This window comes from Scyliorhinus canicula, chromosome 4 (genome assembly GCF_902713615.1).
Source record: "Scyliorhinus canicula chromosome 4, sScyCan1.1, whole genome shotgun sequence".
Classification (NCBI taxonomy): Eukaryota; Metazoa; Chordata; class Chondrichthyes; order Carcharhiniformes; family Scyliorhinidae; genus Scyliorhinus; species Scyliorhinus canicula.
This window is the reverse complement of record NC_052149.1, coordinates 66,164,250-66,181,130: the sequence shown is the minus strand read 5'-3', so window position 1 is coordinate 66,181,130 and position 16,881 is coordinate 66,164,250. Positions and strand designations below refer to the sequence as shown.

The 16,881-nt window shown below is 47.9% G+C and overlaps 1 protein-coding gene across 3 annotated transcripts in view; it reads left to right on the top strand.

The window, feature by feature from the left end:
* Positions 1-2,954: 2,954 nt before the first annotated feature.
* The window catches only part of LOC119964641 (cytochrome P450 4B1), a 158,740-nt gene continuing 144,813 nt past the window's right edge, over positions 2,955-16,881 (top strand). For 2 of the 3 annotated variants that reach the window (XM_038794386.1, XM_038794385.1), the window contains exon 1: positions 2,955-3,265. In XM_038794386.1, the coding sequence (XP_038650314.1) occupies positions 3,068-3,265 (198 nt within the window). In that variant the 5' untranslated portion in view covers positions 2,955-3,067. The remainder of the gene's footprint in view (positions 3,266-16,881) is intronic. The other variant, XM_038794384.1, reaches the window with a different exon arrangement.

The following is a 16,881-nucleotide window of genomic DNA, read 5'->3' as shown; positions in this document are numbered from 1 at the left end:
AGCTCACCTTTGGGTGCCGGGGAGAAAATCACACCGTGCGATATTTAGCTGTGCTGTGTGCTGTGTGCTGCTGTCGCCCGCCCTTCCCGGACGGGTCTCGCTGCCGTCCCACGCTCGCCCCCGCTTCTGCCGCTCCTCCCGTCCTCCATCTCCAGTTTCCTCGTTCCCTGCTCCTGGAGATGTCATGCACGTTTTGGCATCCCGTGTCCTCCCTCCGGCTCCCGCTTCCCTGCCCCCCCCCCCCCCCCCTCCACGGTTCTCCTCCCTCTCCCCAGGTTTAGCTGTCTTCCCCTGTCTGCTTCTTATGTGTCTTTCTTCTAATTCAAATTCTGCGGGTAGTGTGATATCCATCACACAACAAGATTCAACCCATAATCTGACTGTATCTTCATAGGAGACAAGCAAGGATTCTTTAAAACGCAAAATAACAAAAGCACAAAAGAAAAACACAGCACTAATAGTTCTAACAAGGGTTTTCCTCACCCATAATGAGGACCTATACGGCCATACCAACCACCTCTATACCAAGCCATCTGCCCACCAATCTGTGGTGCTGCTCATCTATAAATAAAGTGAAGGATACCTAAAAATTGTACTCGCTCATTGTAAAAATAAGGATTGCAGCACATTAAAAAACAGGTAAATACTGCCCAACCCTCATGTTATACTGCCAACTCTGCATGATTTTCACAGTGTAACAGGATAACAGGCAACAAACGCCTCTGTGCTTACATATCTTACAGCCTTGTCAAAATAAAAGGTATAATCATAAGGAGCATAATCATAAGGGAACAAAGTTCAGGATTAATGATGAACGATGGGATAATATAACCATCCACGGAGCTTGGAAAGGCCAAAACAATGACAGGTTTATAGAGCAAATTCTATGATCCATCCAGAGTTTTATCAAAGCAAATGCATCTCAAACATGTTGTCATCCCAAAGCCCCGGCGTCCGGTCGCCTCGCATTCTTCTCGCTGAACACCGGGGACAAGACAACGTAAGACCAGTGGACAGAGTCTTCGACTCACCCCAGGCCTTCAAGACCTGTTACAGTGTGCTCCATCGAACTCAAAACTTCCAACCTTCAAATCGAGATTGTGAAAGCATGCCAGCCAGTGCTCAAATTTGGCCGGGAATTCATCCCCAGCTCCCCCCAAGAGATCCGGCACAAAACACTCCTTCTCCCGCCGCATGTCCCCCGAGTCAACCAGGGTGTTCAACATAACATGCAGCTGGATTGCCAAGGACTGAAAGCGAGCCACCACCAAGGAAACTGTCCTATTGATTGACAGGATTCTCTTCTCCACTTCATCCATTCCCTGTAGGTTATGTTGCAGTTCATCAGTGTGAGGACCAATAACCTGTGCCAGGAAGCTGAGACCATTGTCCACAACTTCACTTACAGCAGCAACCTTCATCCCGAGCCATCAGCAACACTGAAGTGTAGGTCTGTTCACCAGCGAAACCGCCACTGCGAACTGGACCCCACCCTGGCCATTAATGAACGCTCAATCAAACAAGGATTTTTTTGATTTAACTCGGCTCCCCATCATCAAAGTCAAACCAGGGTCTTCCAGGAACTAGTTGGTACACATCAGGATCAAATAATTATGGGTTGTGCATCAGGATAAAAACGCGCTTACGTCATGTAACCCCCCCCCCCCCCCCTCCCCCCCCCCACCAAAGGAAAATTTTAAAGCATGTTTTAGGGAGTGGAGTTTGGAAACTCTCATGTGACAATTATCTGAGGGGATTGTGAGGAGACATCCACAAACATTCATTTGGCAGAGCAGAGAGTGTATTTGACCACAGTCACCTTGTCTGTTTAAAAAGGGACATTGTGTGTTCATGAGTCCATTGTAGTTTAAGATGTGCTTAATTTTAAAATCTGTGTGTATTTGTTAAGCTAACAAGTATTGTATAATCCAATGTTTCCATGTTTAATACATATTATTTCCTTGCTGATAAAACTAATTGAAGCTGTCCCTCCATGTTTTATATGTAAAAAAAATAAACGTTAGGCAGCAGGATTCTCCGTCGGTGAGATCCTCCGCTTCGCTGCCAGCGCATCCATGCCCGCAGGTTTCCTGGATAATCACACTGCCGGCGGAGGCGCGCCACGCTGGAACCCGGAGCTGGCGGGACGGAGAATCCTGCCTGTGGGGCAGGATTCTCTGGTCTCTGATGCCAAAATCGCGTTCCAAGTTTCGAAAAATCTAAGTTTACAACGGAATCGGAGACGGAGCATCCAAAGCGGTGTACCACGCCACGTAACAACAGCCTCAGGACATTGCCTGAGGCCCACCCCCCGATGCTCCGTCCCCGCCTTGCCGGGTTCCCGATGCGTGGGTCTCCCATGGTCTCATTCGTCAGGAACTCGGCTTGGCGGCTGTGGACTCAGTCCAGTGCCGCCACAGTTGGGGGAGGGCCCATCTGCGGGCAGATGGGGACATTATTCGGGGTTGGAGGCACTGTGGGGGGATGGGGGTGCTGGTCCGGGAACTATTTTGCGGGCCCACTGAATAGTCGGCCAGCGAAATAGTTTCATGGTGCGGCCGCTGCAGACCGCTGCCGTGTGCATGTACAGCCATTGACCCGGCAATTCTCCGGGGCATATTGGCAGCTAGAGCCAGGTGCTCTATGTTGCCGTCCTGCTAGCCCCCAGCCAAATGGGGAATCGCTGGCCGCATTGCGCCAGCTTTTCTGGCGTAAAATGCCACTGTTCCCAAGCCAGCGTGGAGACATAGCCCCAGAATCGGAGAATCCAGCCCCTGGCCTTTTGAGCCAGGATTCTATTCTCGGATCTTGCCGTCCAGTTATAACATCAACTGGAATCGTAACACAGACACGATAAGCAGAGCTGGCAGGCGAGTTGCTGCGAGTTTCTTCTGGAAACCACAGAGAGAAAATCTAGCTTTAAGAGTGAGAGCAGCTGAAGGAGGGGGGTTAGATTTATTGACGTTGTGGGCGCGGCTACAGAGAAAGTCAGCAGTACTGTCAGTCGTTAAAGCTGGTTTGTTGGGCTCTGGAGTCTCCTGTTTGATCCACTCGTGTGTCTCTCCAAATGGCCATTGTAGAAGCGTTGAAGACGCTGTGCATCCCCGTCGAGCTGTGTCGGCTCTTTCACTTGATCACCGTGTTTTGTTTGGTGTCTGTCCTGGTCAAAACGGCGAAGCTCTTCCGGAGAAGATGGGAGATGATGGGAGTGATGAAATCCTTCCCGGGACCTCCAGTCCACTGGCTATTTGGTCACGTACTAGAGGTTGGTAATCATGGTCAGCCAAGACATTTAAGTCTCTTTTTGTGACTGTCTGGGAGAGGATACATAACACACAGTGGCTATTTATCCTTGGTGTCGTTTCCTAGACTGCAGTAAATGCCGAAACACTAAACCGGCCGCTCCAGAAATGGGAACCAATGTTTTTTATATAGAGAAAGAGCAGAAACGTCAGGCCGACTGCATTTGTTATAACCCAGAGAGGAATAGACACAGGTCAGCAAAAGGAATGAATATCTTCACTGCTTTGTACACAGTGATGAGGTGAATTCACTCCCTTGTGTTTAGTTGTGGTTTGTTTTTTTCTCGTTAGGAGTCTTATAGCAGCACCAAATGATTGCAAGTGGGCTGGAGGATTGGCAAGGAGTGATGAGAAGTTAGTTCAACAAAAGTTGGCCACTAGATTGTGTCAAAAGTCCAAAAGAACAATTTTTATAAATTCTATTGACAGAGGTGACTGGTGAGGGGAGAAGATTCCCCCAGTACATTGGTAACTCAGCCAAGTGGTTGTTCTTATGTGAGTTTGGGTGGTGAGGAATCGTGGATGTCACACAGCCTTATTCAACTTTGCTCTCTCCAATGCTTGCTTCTCAGCACCAGGACCTGAAGCAGGCGAGGAACACTGGCTGACTGGCCTTTCTTCCCTTCACCTGATGGTCATTGTCACACTCATCAGGGTGGTGGTACATATATTGAACCAAATTCATTCCTGGCACCCATGACTCAGTCTGTCAGAAAGGCCACCCAGAGGTAGCTTTTTATTATATGGGCAGCACGATAGCACAGTGGTTAGCACTGTCACTTCACAGCGCCAGGGTCCCAGGTTCGATTCCCGGCTTGGGTCACTGTCTGTGCGGAGTCTTCATGTTCTCCCTGTGTCTGCGTGGGTTTCCTCCCGGTGCTCCTGTTTCTTCCCACAAGTTCTGAAAGACATGCTATTCGGTAATTTGGATATTCTGAATTCGCCCTCCGTGTACCCGAACAGGTGCCGGAATGTGGTGACTAGGGGTTTTTCACAGTGACTTAATTGCAGTGTTAATGTAATCCAACTTGTGATAATAAAGATTATTATTGTTGTTATTTGCTTCTCACTTACAACTTTATCCTCTCCACTCCTGAAGAAAGCTGATAATTTGGGAGTACAAACTTTAGTGCCAGTCATCCTCCAATGCCCCAATTACTCCAAGTGACCAGAGATTATTTCCAAAGTAAACTGCATGCACATCCTCACTTCTGGCATCACAAACATTCCATGTTCATCTTCGCCTGCTGTCCTTCTGCATCACTTATACTCACTGACCTGAATAAGACAGGGCACATAATTTATGTTTTAATAATTATTCCAGTTATTTGTGTAACAAAGCAAGCCCACGGAATGAACCACTGTAGTTTGATCATGCAATCCAATCTTCGAAAAGCATGCCAGCAGGCTGTTAAATTCATTAACAAATTTCAAAAAAGCAGCAAAGCCATTGATCATGAAACAATTTCATAAGGAAGGATAATAGCCTCCTTCATCTCATGATTTGTTTTTGTTTGTACCCTTCACATTGTCACTGCCGAAATATCTTGAAGTTTTGTTTCCCATAAATTCACTAAACAGTGGCAAGTGCATTAAAGCATGTCCCTAAAATTTCTGAATCAGCAAAGAGATACAGTTTGATTATGTTCTATATTTCAATATCAAATATAATTGATGTTCCAGTTATTGCTCTGTGGTTGGAGAGCAATCAACCAATCTCCACACCAAACAGTGTGTTATTATGTATTGTCCATATTCATTACAAAGTTAAGGGACTGGATTTTCCTTTGGACTTCGGGACCTTGACGTTGGGACCAAATGGGGGTCTCAAGCCTGTACTTTTTGGCAATGAGACTGGCAGCGCAATCTTTTGGGAGGGTAGCCTCCTAATTGGCTACCTCTGCACTCACCATTCTGATAAGGAAGGCAGGTAAACTCCCGATGGTGCAGACCCCATCAGAGGGTTGGTAGTTCTGGAGCCTTGGCATCCCAACGTGGAGGGGTGGGAGCTCATGAGGCAGGTTGGAGGATTATGAGGCTACCTCACCATGGAGGCACCCTCACTGACCAACACAGATGGGCTGCACTGAATGCTCTCCAAGGTGATAAGGATACCGGGATGGAGGGAAAACCTCGCTGTGGACCTATTCAGGGATGGGGTAGCAGCCTTTTATCCCCACAACCCCACCATTTGCGGATGGAACTTTCAGCGGTCTTGCAAATGCTCTGAATTGCTCTAATCGGCTCCCATCTATTTTTCTGCCCTCTTGCACTATCTCCAACCCAAATTCAGTCAAAAAGACTTGTGAAATAAAGCTTTTCAATTTGGCTGTTTCAATATATTGCTGTACTTTGAGCATGATTATGTACCCTAGCTATAAACAAATTGAACAGTACAAAATCCAAAGTAGAAATGTTCATAAAGATTCTCATTTGGCTGTACAAATACTCACAAATACAGATCCTTATTGATTGTTGGAAGATAAACTGGCTGACATGCAATCAATACTCTGTTTTATTAGTCTGGATTATTACAATGGTAATGACTATGATACTATGATTCCCCATCATTACTCCACTAAAACAGACAATTCTGAAGTTCACGCATGTACAAAATAATGTAAAAATCCACTAAATTGCTGTGTGATTCCACACTTTTGAGACACCCCCCCAGCCTGAAATTAATGGGAACTCGATTAAGTTGATGATAATTTCAACTCTTAAGCTGCTAGTCTCACAATAAAAATCCTTAAGCAAGATGTAGCCAGGTTTTTAATGGCATACTAACCTCATAACTGCCATTATGTAACCTCAATGGCTATGAGAAGATAATTTTATCTTTGTTGATTGTCAAATTTCTCCATTATACACAAATTACCATAGATTTGTAAAACAATAAATTTGTTTTAATGGATTGTTTATTTTTAATTATTATGTAAGTTCAATCGTAACTATTTATTATTTAAGTTTGATCGTAACTATTTATTTCACTACCTGAAAATATAAAAAGGGAAGGATAAATCGTAGTGTATAAGTCAAACCAGCATAGAAGAGGACTCAATTTTTCCAGCGCAATGAATCATATTTGGGCCTATACTTTGTGTATATGTCGACCCCCATTTTTCACTAAGAATGCAATATTCGAGTTAGGAGTCAGCCTCAATTTTTCAGCTCAGAAATGCATGTATCTGTGTGCCTCAGGGGTCTGTGCTGGGACCACAACTTTTCACAATGTACATTAATGATTTGGAAGAAGGAACTGAAGGCACCGTTGCTAAGTTTGCAGAGGATACAAAGATCTGTAGAAGGTAGTATTGAGGAGCAGGCGGGCTGTAGAAGCACTTCGACAGGGTGGGAGAGTGGGCAAAGAAGTGGCAGATGGAATACAACTTGGAAAAGTGTGAGGTTATGCACTTTGGATGAAGAAATAGAGGCATAGACTATTTTCTAAATGGGGAAATACTTAGGAACTCAGAAGCACAAAGGGACTTGGGAGTCCTTGTTCATGATTCTCTTAAGGTTAACCTGCAAGTTCAGTCAGCAGTTAGGAAGGCAAATGCAATGTTAACATTCATGTCGAGAGGGTTACAATACAATACCAGGGATGTACTTCTGAGGCTATATAAGGCTCTGGTCAGACCCCATTTGGAGCACTGTGAGCAGTTTTGGGCCCCATATGTAAGGAAGGATGTGCTGGCCTTGGAAAGGGCTCAGAGGAGGTTCACAAGAATGGTCCCTGGAACTAAGAGCTTGTCGTATGAGGAACGGTTGAGGACTCTGGGGGTGCGATTCTCCGATGCCGCGCGGCAGCGGATAAGCCGGCGTGAACTCGGCTGAGTTTCACGACGGCGTCGGAGGCCGCTCCTCGCCCCCTATCCCTCCCCCCCCCTCCCGGGGGGGTTCGAGAAACTCGGTCGCCGGGCCTTGACGCTTGCGTCAAGGCAGCGCGCCAATAATGACGCAACGGCGGCGCCAAAGTGACGTCAGCCGCGCATGCGCAGGTTGGCAGGCTCCAACCCGCGCATGCGCGGTTGCCGTCTTCCCCTCCGCTGCCCCGCAAGACGTGGCGGCTTGATCTTGCGGGGCGGTGGAGGGGAAAGAGTGCATCTCTTGGAGACGCCGGCCCGATGATCGGTGGGCACCGATCGGGGCCAATCCCCTCCCGAGCACGGCCGTGGTGCTCGATCCCCTCTCCGCCCCCCACAGGCCCCAAACTTACCTTTCGCGCTATGTTCACGCCGGAAGCAACCAGGTGTGGTTGGCACCGGCGTGAACAGGTCGGGAACGTCAGGCCGCTCAGCTCACCCGGGCCGGAGAATCGCTGGTCGCCGTGAAAAGCGGCGAGCGGCGATTCCGCGACATGCCATTTTGGGGGGTGGGAGAATCGCGGGGGGTGCCAGGGCGGCTTGTCGTGGTTCGGCCAGCCCTCCCGTGATTCTCCCACCCGGCATGGGGAGCGGAGAATCGCGCCCTGGGTCTGTACTCGTTGGAGTTTAGAAGGATGAAGTGGGGGGGATTTTATTGAAACTTACAGGATACTGTGAGGTCTGGATAGAATGGACGTGGAGAGGATCTTTCTACTTGTAGGCATGTAGCCAACTGGGGTGGTCACGTCCTGATTCCAAAATGGACACTCGCAAAGAGTACAGGGAAAATTGGACAGTACTAGGAAAACAAGCAGGTGCAAGGTTTGCCTGTGGATTGGAACGTGCAGCTCCTAGACAGAACTGATACTACAAGCCATTAGCATAGTAATGAGCTATCTCCGGGGACAAAAGAGAAACATTTAAGCAATCAGTACCAGGGCAGACTCCTCGGCGCCAGTGGAGACTAAAACAAAGGCAGGCCAACAGTCACCTAGAGCCTGCCCAGTGATCAAGGAACGACCACTTTATTGGAGAGAATCAATACAAATGATTGGGACATGGTCCAATTAATTGGGGCCAAGTTCAGAAACCGCCCAGAAAGGTGCGAAACCCTTTGGGAGATAAAGACGAGTCCCCAAAGACAGATCGCTCTCTTCTTCTTCACCTTCACCTTGGTCTTGGCTCTCAGCGACGAGAGGCCCGCCAAGCACCAGCCAAGTAAGTCTAAGGTCAACGCCGCTACGAGATAGACGCTCCTAGCTACTATTCTATACCAGTTCGAAGCCAGCAGTATCAGAACCGGACAACGGCCATTGTTCCTCTGACTGAGTGGGCACTCGAAGCTAAGTACAGGCTTTTTACTAGTTGTAGTTTAGTGAGTAGAGTTTGTGCATGAGTAATAATTGACTGTGTGTGTAAATAAATGTGCATTGATTTCAAACTTACTAACTGGTGTATCGAGTCATTGATCAGTATTCGGTTTTGAACCTTGTGGTGGTATCAAAAAGATACCTGGCGACTCTTGAGCAAAGGTAATTAAAACAGAGCAAATTAAGGAAAGCATAACGAGCAACATTTACTGGCGACTCCGCCGGGACTCGACTTAGAAGTGGCCCCCCCCCCACTCCGAGAGAATCCAAAATTTGAATTAGAAATCCAATTTGAAACAGGAAAACCACAAGAGTTTAAGCAATACTGATCAAGCCTCCAGAATTCAGAAGTGTGTTAATGCATGTGTACTAACAGGGATATAAGGTAAACCTGAGAGATTTTGTTGCGGAAAACTGTCGGGAGTTTTGTAGGCCGGAAATTAGCGTAAGCCGTACCCGTGTTTACATCACCGCTTTATCACCCCCTATTCCAAATTCAGTGGAGAACCCAGATATAGGAAAGATGGCAATGAAGGCAATGGAACGCCTTATGAACCCCCAGGAATTCGAGGTCGCAGCAACCAGTAGAGTAGGAGAGTGTCCCGTTTGGGAAGAGGAAATTAGGAAGTACCTCAAAGGGAAAGGATGGCCCCTTTGGAGCGAATTCTGCGCTAATGAGGAAACAGGTCCCGGGAGTATAGGACATACTTGGTGGGAGAACCTGACAGTGATCCACAAGAAGAGCTTGGGAAAAGCTCGCAAGCCGATGGCAATCATGTCCTGTCTGGCACAATTGCAAGGCACAGAGGAGGTCGTTAGGACACTCCGTAGAGAGATAGAGGAGAGAGATAGAACCAGTAAGGTAGACATGAGCGAGATTGAGAAGGAGAATAAAGAGTTAAGAGGGAAGTTAGCAGCAAAGGACAGAGAGGTGGATGATGCCAATAGGGCACACCAGTCTTGTCTGGCGCACTTAAGCAGCTTCCAGACACAGTCTGATAAGGCCTACCAGGACACATAACGTGTGGTCTTGGTAAGATAGGAAACCGAACAGCAGGTAGAAGCATTGCAGAAACAATGCAATGATTTAAAAGCAGCCCTACGAGCACTCCATGCTTCCACAACGGAGCAAAGGCAGAACTCCGTAGACCACGTAAAGTGCCGGAAGCAAATTGCAGAATTGCAATCCCTGCTTTCTGTTCAAAATGGCTTTCAGAGCACATTCGGACCCCAACTAGATCAGGAAAATGGCCCAGATTGGCAGGAATTAAACGAAACAGCCCATAGATACGTACATGCAGCATGTACGCAGGAGAAACCCCAGTAAAGGAGAGCACCCAACCCCCCACTGAACAGGCAGAACACACCCCCATGAACCCGGTAACCACAGCCTCGACCCTTCAGTCGTGGCAGCCCTTCCCGACCCACAGAATGTAGGAGGAGGCACCCTAACAGAGATGCACACAGCGATCCTTGATGCGATCGGCTACAACAGAGACCCAGTAGAAGGCCTAAATAGATGTATGCAAAAGAAAACCGAGCACCCCACAGCGTTTGCTGGACGCTTGTGGGTTCATTTCACAGCAGTTTTTGGTGAATTAGCTCGCGCCCATTTGTCCCCAGATAACATGGCAAAATGGACTCGAATCTTGGTCTCCCATGCAACAGAGGCAGGACAGAGAGCTTGCGCGAATTATGACCCCTCTGATGAGGCCCACAATGAGAAATGGGTTTTGAAAAGGTTATCCCGCGCTTCGGAGCAATCCGTTCAGAACAAACCCACATTTAAGGAACCCGAGGAAGAACAGGCAGATGCAGACATGCATACAGTTAAGGCGCACCAGAACCCCGCATGGATAAATGAGAGTAGGAACAGCCCACCCCAGCCCAAATCACAGGAGTGTTACAACTGTGGACAGTTAGGACACTTTGCACGAGAGTGCAAAGCGCCACAGAAACAACAGAGAGTGAACAGATAGGCACCCTAAATAGAAATAGGGCAAAACCTATACATAGTGTTAGCGCCCGTTCAGACAACGGAGACATGAACGGCACAGACTGACGGTGTTCGGGCTCCCCAACTTGGGTCTGCGACAACCTTTGGGATAAGTCCCGTTGACCGGTCATAGCAGGCAGAGTCCGGGGTCAGCCCGTAGAGTTTCTTTGGGACACAGGAGGGTCCTGCACCACAATCAATTCCTCCACGATGTTCCAGAGGGACACGTAGCCCACAACAGACACCATCACCCTCAGCGGCTTTACAGGCCACTTACAGCAGGGACACATCACAGCCCCTGTATCCACACAAATTGGCAACATAACCACCAAGCACCCCACAGTGTTAGTTGATCTGCCCCACACAGCAGAACATATTTTAGGGATCGATTTCATGAGCACCCACAACCTTTCATTTGATCCAGTCAATAAATGTGTTTGGAAAATGGCAAAGGGATCACGTGCCCCCGCCATGCTCACAGTAGGAGAGTATGTAAATAGGATTAGCTCAGTAGGAGACGACTGGTTTGACCTGCGAACCATTAGTGCAGACAAAGAGGCTAGGGCAGTCCTGCAAGAACACAAAGCAGCATTTGCACAGCGCAAGCATGACTGTGGCAGAATGGCTGGCTCTGTGCAGATTACAGGTCCTGGCCCCAGACCCCAGAAACAGTACGGATTTCCCCAGGAAGCAGAGGGAGAAATCTCAAAAGTGATAGATAGCTTGTTAGAACAGGGCATACTGAGATCAGTAACCTCCACTAATAATGCACCGATTTGGCCCGTCAGGAAACCGGATGGATCATGGCGACTGACCATTGATTACCGGGAACTGAACAAAGTCACCCCAGCAGCAGCCACCACCATAGCCACGAGTCCCGAGATGATGCTCAAGCAGGGACTCCAGTCACGATTCTTTACGGTTTTGGCCATTAGTAACGGCTTTTGGTCCATTCCATTGGCTAAAGCGTGTCAGTACAAATTTGCCTTCACCTTTAAAGGACAGCAGTATACGTGGACATGCCTTCCACAAGGCTTCCACAACTCCCCCTCCATTTTCCACCGACAGTTGGCAAATTGGATTAGCAAAATTATCCCGCCCCGAATGTCTGGTCCAGTGTGTAGACGACCTGCTACTACAGACAGACACAAAAGCAGAGCACATTTCACTTCTAGCAGAACTCCTAGGACTCCTAAAAGAAATTGGCTGTAAGGTTAATCCCAAAAAGACCCAGATTTTGGAAGAAAAAGTGATATACTTGGGAACAGTTATCACACATGGTAAACACGAGATCGAGCAAAAAAGGATTGACTCGATCGTCAAATTCCCCTTCCCCACAATGTCTCAGCCCTCCGGTCATTTCTAGGACTGGTTGGCTACTGCCGAAACCACATCGACAGTTTCGCCACTAAGGCAGTGCCCCTATCGGAACTTCTCAAGAAGTAGGCACCTTGGGAATGGCTTCCGCAGCATACAGATGCCGTGGATGTTTTAAAAAGAGCAATCAGCACAGCCCCTGCACTACAGGTCCCAGACCCCCTTTCCCCGTACGCTATCGAAGTAGCAAGCACCGACCCAACCCTTTCGACCATACTCCTCCACGAATGCCATGACCAGTTATGACCCGTGGCATACGCCTCACGAGTATTAGACCCTGTCGAGCAAGGATTTACTGCCTGTGAAAGGCACCTGCTCGCAGTTTTTTGGGCAGTACAGTACTTCGCATACATCACAGGACTCAACCCCATCACCATCCTCACCGAACACATCCCAACACAGCTTTTGTTAGACGGCCGACTTAAAGTGGCACAGTCAGCCAAATCTGAGCAGCCCGTTGGACCCTTCTTTTACAGGGACGGGACATTACAGTAAAACTCACAAAAACCCACACTTTCCTTGCAGATAATTTACAGTACCCAGGTACCCCTCATGAATGTGAGATTATCTGCACACAGCACAACACAGGCCCGTTCATTCCAAAGACACCTCCCAGGAAAATAGGCAGCACATCCCAGAGACCCCAGCCCACAGACACGTGCGCACCCCTGATGATTTATGTGGATGGCTCCTCCACAGTGTTAGATGGCAAACGCATAACAGGTTGCGGCATTTATGTAGAGGATGTGCAGGGATGCGGCCTAGAAGAGATTTCCCTAAAGTTGCCAGGACACTTAGGCTCGCAGGCAGCAGAACTAGCAGCAATCGCATAAATTGTAGACCACCCCGACTCGTTCCCCACCCCGGCAGACATCTATTCAGACATCCTGTATGTCTGCAATAGTTTGACGGAATTCCTACCCCTGTGGGAAACAAGAGGATTTGTTTCCGCAGACGGAAAACCCCTACCATCAGCCCCATTACCCCGCCATATCTTAAAGCAGACAAAGGATAGGAAATACGGAATTGTTAAAGTTCGCAGTCACCACCGTTCTTCTACCCCTAGTAATGTTAAAGCAGACGCCCTAGCAAAGGCAAGTTCGAGACATGGTTATTTTTGGAACCCCCCCCCCCGAAAGCACCCCAGTACACGCAGTTCAGGTCTCACAGATCAACATCCAGGATTTAGCACAGACACAGAAACAGGATGAGAAACTAAGGGAAGTTTTAAAGGGATCCTTCCCAGCCCCTTATGACAAATTTAGGAATTCCATGATCACACATGACTGTGTAATTCTAAAAGACAGCCTTTATGTAGTTCCAGAGCAGGATAGGAACCAACTCATTTGTCAGTTCCATGACAATCACGGACATCAGGGAATTGAACCCACTTTAGCCCACCTCAGACCGCTCTGCTGGTGGTCAAATTTAAAAGCCGATGTGGCACACTACGTAGAAAATTGCTTAATCAGTGCCCAGAACAATCCGGACAGATACGCAAAGAAGGCTCAATTTAGCCACACCCACCCCGTTAATGGCCCCTGAACTTATCTCCAGATAGATTTCATAGGACCCCTACCCACTTGCAGAAATGGATATAAGTATGTGTTGGTCGTCATCGACATTTTTACGAAATGGGTGGAAGCTTTTCCATCGCGCACCAATACAGCAAAGACAACAGCAGAAATCCTGACCTATCACACCTTTACAAGATGGGAACTCCCCCGCAGTATAGAGTCCGATCAAGGCTCCCATTTTACTGGACGAGTTATGAAAAACGTCTTCACAATTTTTGAAATAACTCAGAAGTTTCATATCGCGTACCACCCCCAGTCAAGTGGTATCGTTGAACGCATGAATAGGACACTAAAAGCCACCCTTAGGAAAATGGTACAGCAGAAAGCAGCACCTGGGATTCAGTTCTCCCATTTGCATTAATGTTTTTACGAAACATGGTATCCACATCCACAGGATACACCCCCCACACTCTCATGACCGGACGCCCCATGAAAGGGACAGAATATTTAGTAGGTTTGGATTTGACCAGCCCCGCAGTGACAGCCCTCACACACGAAAACGCTGTACAGCAGCTAATAGAAAATGTTAAAGCAGCCCAACCTGCAGCAGCTGTGAGACTGGGAACAAGAAAGAAACAGAGCAAGGCTTGTTTCGATAAAACAGTTCATGCCACTGAGTTTGCAGTAGGGCAGCAAGTGATGCTTTCCCTATACAACCCGAGCACATTCCTTTCATCAAAATACTCAGGTCCATACTCCATTTCGGACAAAGTAAGCCCTTCTGTCTACAAAATCAAATACTCTAATGGAAAATCTGCGTGGTTCCACATAAACCAGTTTAAGGCTTATGGCTCGCAGAACAACCACACACACCACATCCTGCTTGCAGCAACAGACGAACACGCCCCGCCCACAGAAGACGCATTCCTACCATCCCCCAGCCAGTCCGGTCCGTCCTCAGACTCAACTTCGACTCCGCCCCCAGAGACACGACTCCGTCTCTCCCCGCCCCCAAACAGCAGCGACAGCGACAGTGACTGCGAGAGCACTGACGACAGCCATAGCACACCACGTTACAACTATCCCCCTGCACCAGACCCCACTCCCAGCGATTCTGAGTATGATTCTAGTGACCCCTTTGAAATCGCGTACATCAACGCCCTGACCCAGACCCACCGCCTGACGATTACGGATTAAACCCTAGTAGCTCCAACCTAGACACACGATTCTGGCACCGAGACAATTCGTTCAGGCTCATCCGGAACGATGAGATGGACCCCAAGTCGCCCCACGCAGCTTTGGCAAGGCTACTACATTCAAGAGTATGGCAGCCGGGAGAAGATGATGTCATTGAGTCTGACTCCCACCACACAAATCCCTTTGCGACTCTGTTCGCTACTGAGAACTGAGGTGTCCACATGATGGAACCTGCACCATGTTTGTTGCATGTTTGTTTGTATGTGTTTGTTAAGTGTTCAATATTTAGAATTGAAACAATTTTCACAGCCCCGCCACCACTCCTTTAACGCCCCCTGGCAGTTAATGGAACAGGTTTGACCACGGACAACCGACTAGTTTGTCCACAGAAACCTCTGAGAATTTGCCAGACACTGGTTCATAACTGCTCTTCTGATTTGACGGTAGAAGCATGACTACAACCCCCCACGATAACCACATTCGTACCCATTCTTGCCGGTCACTCAGGCAGTGGAGAAACGGCACTTATCCCCGCCCTGCCTGAGGACCCCATCTGGTCAGCTACGCTCGGGTAGAGCACATGCCGTCCTACCCGGGGATTCCATCCATTTCTTACCCACCGCGGCCCATACGCACCCCATTTTGGCTCTTTTATTTCAAAAGATTTTTGGTTTGTTTCACGGCGACCCTTGAAGACGACCTCCATCTTTGTTATATGGATACTAGCAGGATCCCTTTGGTTGCGTGCAGACGCTAACCCCCTCACCTCCACCCCATAGGCCGTCAATGATTCACTCCCACACAGTACACAGAGCCCAGTAACGGTCAGCAGTACCCCGACCTGGTGTGATAAGTTTATCACCTGGTATTCACTCTCATATGTCGTAGAAGCACTTTTAGCACTGGCGATATTTTGCAGTGTCGTGCAGACCATTAGAATGAGGAAATGGTGAAGGAGAGCCTACCGCTCTCGCACCCCGGTTTACAGAATTAGGTCCCCTATTTTCGGATTCCACCAGACCCCCGAACCCCTTGACATGGATTAAAGTGCATCGTTTTTTTTTGTTTGTGTGTGTTCGTTTATTTCAATAAAGAAATGTGTTCTCTGAGTTTGCTGCCAAACCAGAGAAATTTGTATGCTGCTATTTTTGTACAGTTAAGATGTTAGGATATTTTTGAATTGTTTGTTTGAGGATAGTTTATTAAGAATAGTTAGAGGTTCCAGTTTTTTTATTTTGTAATGCATGTCCTTGATGCCATAGCGCCCCGTAGAGTTTTTGATGATGTATGTATGTAAAATTGTTCAAGTAAAAATATGTTGCATAGTTTAGGTCAGTGTAGAGCCTAGTCATGGGTGCCCAGCTTGGTCAGAGAATGAAGACAACGCAGTAATGTGATCCTTCACGGTTTGCGTGGAGGATCACAAGGAGAGAGTGTAGCCACCTGGGGTGGCCACGTCCCGATTCCAAAATGGACACTCGCAAAGAGTACAGGGAAAATTGGACAGTACTAGGAAAACAAGCAGGTGCTACAAGCCATTAGCATAGTCATGAACTATCTCTGGGGACAAAAGAGAAACATTTAAGCAATCGGTCCCAGGGCAGACTCCCCGGCGCCAGTGGAGACTAAAACAAAGGAAGGCCAATGGTCACCTAGGGCCTGCCCAGTGATTAAGGAACGACCCCTTTATTGGAGAGAATTAATACAAACGATTGGGACATGCTCCAATTAATTGGGGCCAAGTTCAGAAACCGCCCAGAAGGGCGCGAAACCCTTTGGGAGATAAAGACGAGTCCCCAAAGACAGATCGCTCTCTTCTTCTTCACCTTCACCTTGGTCTTGGCTCTCAGCGACAAGAAGCCTGCCAAGCACCAGCCAAGTAAGTCTAAGGTCAATGCACGCTACGAGATAGGCGCTCCTAGCTACTATTTCATACCAGTTCGAAGCCAGCAGTATCAGAACCGGACAACGGCCATTGTTCCTCTGACTGAGTGGGCGCCCGAAGCTAAGCATAGGTTTTTAGTAGTTGTTGTAGTTTAGTGAGTAGAGTTTGCGCATGAGTAATAATTGACTGTGTGTGTAAATAAATGTGCATTGATTTCAAACTTACTAACTGGTGTCTCGAGTCATTGATCAGTATTCGGTTGTGAACCTTGTGGTGTATCAGAAAGATACCTGGCGACTCTTGAGCAAAGGTAATTAAAACAGAGCAAATTAAGGAAAGCATAACGAGCAACAGGCAAAACTAGAAGCAGA